The 5,558-nt window shown below is 45.7% G+C and overlaps 1 protein-coding gene across 1 annotated transcript in view; it reads right to left on the bottom strand.

Moving 5' to 3' along the window:
- LOC136963547 (autism susceptibility gene 2 protein homolog) overlaps positions 1-2,494 on the bottom strand; it is a gene marked incomplete at its 3' end in the record, with an annotated part of 40,752 nt that extends 38,258 nt beyond the window's left edge. Inside the window, exon 1 of the mRNA XM_067257696.1 lies at positions 2,225-2,494. Coding sequence (XP_067113797.1) covers positions 2,225-2,494 — 270 coding nt within the window. The remainder of the gene's footprint in view (positions 1-2,224) is intronic.
- Positions 2,495-5,558: the final 3,064 nt, after the last annotated feature.

The raw sequence follows: 5,558 nt of genomic DNA, 5'->3' as shown, positions 1-5,558 counted from the left end.
TCTCTCTTGTCTGTGCTCTCTCATTCTAAAGTGTTTGTTTCTGATGGAGGCTATCCACATAGATTAGTACATGAAAGTCTGTCTAAGAGCATCAGTTTACACTTTACATAACAAGTGCCTTTGTTACAGTGTACAGAGTAATAAGCAATGTAACGACATGAATCACATATGTTTAATATGCAATAACATTTTGGCAGAGCCTGTAATTATACACTTCAATTACATGTGTTGTCAAGTATCACCCTGAGAACTAATCAGGTGGCTCATTCACATGGTTGTTCTATTGACAGTGTGTTATTTAAGACTGTCCTAATTATGTTACTGAAATTGTCCCACTGCCTATTATAATGTAACCAAGTTTTGTAGTAACAATTTAACAAGAACACTCATGTAACACTCAAGTTTCAGTGAGTAGCAAGTTGCCCTTACACTCCACATGCTTTTTTCACATTCATATTTTATCTAATTAGTCATCTTGTTGCCATGAACCCTTCGGCAGTTGGCAGAAATCAAGCCAGTCATTCATTTTCATTAAATTATATTAGTCTTTTGTGGACAATTATCCTTTCCTACTAGATCCCAGACAGCTTAAGCAATAAATATTTTGCAGCTGAGTAACCTTGAGTTTATTACAAAATGTCAGTCATCCCGAACCATGTCATCCAAAATAGGCTATAGTGATATGATTAGGCATAAGTGAGAATCCCTCACTATAAGTGACAGCATGACACAATATTTATTGACGACAGCCGTTTAGTGCCTTATGATAAGGTACTGGTGTAAATGTTCCGTCAGGCTTTGATAGGAGAATAACCGATTTGACTCAACCTGCCATAGAAGTAGAGCACAGCTACACAGCAGGCAGTGAGCCCAGGTCCTTTAAGAATGCTTGCACTCTTGCTGGTAGAGACCATAGTGTACTTGGTATGGTAACTATTAATTTAACCAATGGAAATTGGTTCCTCTTTAGCAAAGTCTTCATTGTTTGAGCGCTATGAACGCCACCAAGTGATCGATTTCTGAGGGTAGTACAACCTTTTGGCCTTGACCAAATGAAGCTTAGTGCGGATATGAAAAAGCCTACTACACAACGAACATGTAATATCGAATTGAAGTAGGTACAAAGGTGACACCGCAATTATTGTATTGCGGTGCGCTCAGAGCTTTAAAAGAAACGTGGTACAATCATTTGGTAATTTTGCTCAAAATGCTTTAACACAGAAAACCCAGAGCCTCTCGCATCACTCAATAGGCAGGCTTAATGGAAAGCCTACCTCTGAGGGTTCACTTGTAAAGGACAGCTGCAGCAGGGGCTTGTGGAGCGTCTGGGTTTCTATGCACTGAATGAGAACACCTTGCTTAATTTCAAGAGAGCTACTCTGCAAAACTGACAAGCAATTCACTGGCACGCCGGAAACCAAAAAAGCGTTTGTCGGTGTGGAGAAAAACACATTGCTTCTGGCGATACTGTACAGGCCACACTGAGAGACAACATCAATGGGGAGTGGCAGAGGGAAAACAGGAAACTGTTTCAGCTCAGAATGTTAGGTGGAGGATACCACTGACTAAGACTGTAACATCATGCCAGTGAAATATAAGGTCATGTATTCCTTTAGGAGACACTTTCATCCAAAGCGTAAAGGGTTTGAACCTGCAATCTCTTGCCCTGCAGTAAGGCATGTCAAAGTAGTACATGTATGCTTTCATCCATGATTTGGTAAGATAAAAATCAAAATAAAGACCAATGTGAACTAACAAATCTGGGGAACACTCCCAAGAGGATATTGGTTGTATTCCTGTAGTTCCACTAGTGCCATGCTAAGGGCTTAGAACCTTCTGGAGCTTCTGGACGCCATCCATCCAACTGTAAGCCCTTGTCTGGCACATTCTTGTACAAACAAATCCTGAGCGGTGCACAACAACACGCGCTCTGTGACAGAGATATAGATCTCTGGCTGAACAAACTCGTTTAAAGCCACATCTGTTGATATCCAGCTCCCACAACAACAAAATATGCACACAAGAGCCAGGGTATTGGCCATTCCACCCAGCCAGGCAGTAGCCTGGGCTGGAGACAATAACAAGCCCATCTTAACATAGCGTTAAGATGGATTTAGGGCCCTTCCAACCGAGATAGCAAAACACAGATTAAATGCTGAAAACACACATCCAAGCACGTCTCAAGAGAGGGCCGTGTAGCAGCAGACTGAAGGGTAGCACTTACCTCCAACGCCTCGAGTGTCGTGAAGCCGGCGATGGAAAAGCCATCTATGATGTCCTCCTCGGAGGAATTGGACTCCTTCCTCTTCCTCCTCGGGGGCCTGGGACGAGAGGAAGGGGGCTCCCTGGCCCCCTCTCGCTCCGAGTCCGAGGAGAAGCGGAACACGGAGCCCCTCGCGTGGTTGTTCCTTATCCCATTTGATATCCGCTCCCGATCCCTCTTTGACCTCGACTTCCTTTTTTTGCGGAGCCCATTGGACCGAGGGCCATCCATTGCCTCTGAGGGAAAGCCCACCTAAGCACTTTCTCTAGCTGGGAGAACCAAGCCCGTTTAAGAGCAACAGTTCCAGGTGCAGCTTAACTCCCCACCAATAAAGGCCTCCTACACAGGTGTGCCACAATTTCCAACAAGCAGTAAATTCGGATGCGAGCGTGCGAAATCCAATCGAAATCGAGGCGTCATGTAATATCCAGAGGGCACTAGCTCATTGAGAGAATGCAGAGTCACTTTTGGCGTGCTGGGTTTCCGAGCCAAAATTCCCAAAAGGCGGTCCGTGTAATCTGCTAGCACAGAGTGAAACAATGCACCGGAGGTAAAAGAAAACGGTCAACTCCAAGAGCCGGAAAAAAGAGGTTCAAGTTGAACAAAATGTCTGGTCACTGGCCATGTCCTGCCATGGTGAGCCGACTGCAGCATGCCACATCCTCCTCATCCAGGACCCCTCTCTCCTTACAGGCAGCTGGGGCGGCTCTCTCTCCTGGAAGTCAAAGAGAAAGAGAGCACACATTGGCAACATGTTTTCTCTGCACGCCTGGCTGTAGAATGCATGAAGTCAATGAGCCCTTTTCAAAAAGGTAGCGATATCATACAGGGCAAATGCAAGACAAATTAATGTTTCATTAGTGTGACCACAGACTCATCTGCAGACCAGATTGTGCTTTTTTAAATGGGTGATCATTATGCCCTTTGGCTGAGATCATTATGTGCTTTAAGTGCTCCTCAGTTGGTGTCCCTAGAGCTGTTTCTGTTCACTTCTTCCCTACCAAATCTTTCGAAAAAATAAGTACTTTCGACCCATTTTCAGCTGTAGGAACATCAGCTTCTGACTGTGTATGGCATAGACATTGCAACACTGCCCCTTGCAGAACAACTCCACAGAATGGTGTCATTTTCATTTGTCTTTTCGTCTCGACCCTGTAAGCGTATAAAGCTTTCATTCCTGGAAATGGAATCGTCAGCATACAGCGCATTAAGAGCAATGCAGCCCACCGTAACAGGAGAGCGTGTCATAATGCCTTTCATTTACCACACCCCGGTTCACCCTTTCATGACCCCGTATCAACAAGTTGCTCCACAGCAGACTCCACAAGTCACCTCTTCTACCCAGAAAAAATCCTTTCACTCGGTCTTCCTTAATCTCATGCGAGTCATCTCATGATGTTGAGATGCCCTTGTGGGGCCCACAAGGAGACCCTATCCCATCCACGGCTCTCTCCAACACCAGCGACAACATCTCCAGACGCGTCCCATGGGAACGAACTTGAACACGTGGTCACCTCGGCCCGACCACGCGGGCCGTGACCTCTACGCTACACACTGCTGTCCCTCTATCGCCACGGTGATATGGTTCGTCTCCCTGACACGACCGTGACACCCCCACATCGCATGGCGTCACGATCCCAACACACCGAAGCAAACGTCGTTCTCTTCATTCCCGGAATTAGTGCTGAAAACCCTCCAGCAGCCGCTGAAGTCTGCATGACATCATCTATGAGGGAATGTAGCAAAACGATACAGACACGCACAAAAACAGTCCCCCAGCCTCATCCAAGCCGGTCCCTGTTTCATCATTCTCCTCCCCATACCTAGGAATGTTCCACAGGGTTCCACAGGGAACACACCTTTTCCCAGCACCACCCAGCACCCCTCGACCATCAGTCACTGCCAAACCATCATCTCCAACTTTACATGATGTCATGGTCCAAGCATGGCTCAGCAAGGTGGATGGGGTTGAACATAAATGAACAAGTGATAAAAAACCTATAGCCAGACAGCCTGCATGTGTCAAATGTTGCACATAAGCACATTACAATGGCTTGCAAATTTGGCTCATTTGAACACATGCATAATAAGAGGGCAATACAATCTCTTCAAAATCCCAAGCTCGTCTATGCCACAACCATTCCAAAAATCATCCCTGTCTATGCTGCAGTTTTGGTCTTGTTCAGCCTTGAAGCCAAATCCAGCTTTCCTATAACGGTCCTAAACTGCTGTTTCCCAGTACCTATCCCTTTTAACCTGATGCCCCGTGCCACCACTGCTCTAATGACATAGGATAATATACAGCTGTAGTAAATCGTTCCAAAGCAATTTTCGCCCCTCCAATTTCTCGTTCCCTGCTAATATAACACTCTCTCTGGCTGTCTTCGTTCAGTCCTTTTTGTCTGCCTCTCTGTCAGTAAATCTCGCGCTCCGTGGCCAGTCCAGCCCACAACAGCGACTGGCACTGCCTGCTGTTCCAGCTCCGCTTTATTTTCACTAACACACAAAGCGAGCCTCTTTTCCTCCAAGACACGTCATGCAAAACCAAGAAATGCAAACCCTGGCAAGTGAGGACCGTCCAGGCAAGTCGCAGGCATACGGATACGAATGGTCAATGAAAGATAAAACAAAAGGAAAAAATTAGCAAACAAATAAATCCCGCAAGGAAGCAAAGGGGCTCTCCTCTCCCAGTCCGTGCTTCAGGATCCCGGAGAAGGCACCGGGCGCAGTGATATGGCGATGCCGCAGTGCCGCTTTACAGTGCATGCGCTTCCCCGGCGCAAGTAGTGCTGTCTGTGGAATTATGTCCAGGCTGTTATGACAGGTGGTACTTCTCCCCATGTAATCCATCGGCGAAGTCAAATTTTCAGACACAAGTGCGGACATACGCCTCTAACTTAACAATTACCGTTGTATGGCTTTGTTATTTACTAAGGTACAAAAACTGAATTATTGACAGCAGCTCAATATTTAGCCTAGACTGCTTATTGCATACATTTCATTGTCATTTAAGTACATTTTGCAAACAGAATAAGTATTCCTACATTGACAAGAGTCAACAAGTATTTGTTTGTATGACAAAATCCATAGAACCAATCCATGCCTCAGAATGAGCCCCACAATCCACATACCTTAGAGCAAGTGACACCATTTATACAACAACCTATGCATATTCAGTAGTTTCCTCAGCAGGTGAACTCAGAAGGTTAGAACTGAGAATGACACCATGGCAGGCAGTATTATTGACACATCCATCCTCTCTGCGCCAGGTATCAGATTATGGTCTGGGTTATGT

Source organism: Osmerus mordax, chromosome 19 (genome assembly GCF_038355195.1).
Source record: "Osmerus mordax isolate fOsmMor3 chromosome 19, fOsmMor3.pri, whole genome shotgun sequence".
Classification (NCBI taxonomy): domain Eukaryota; kingdom Metazoa; phylum Chordata; class Actinopteri; order Osmeriformes; family Osmeridae; genus Osmerus; species Osmerus mordax.
The sequence above is the reverse complement of the archived record's forward strand: the minus strand, read 5'-3'. Positions and strand labels throughout refer to the sequence as shown.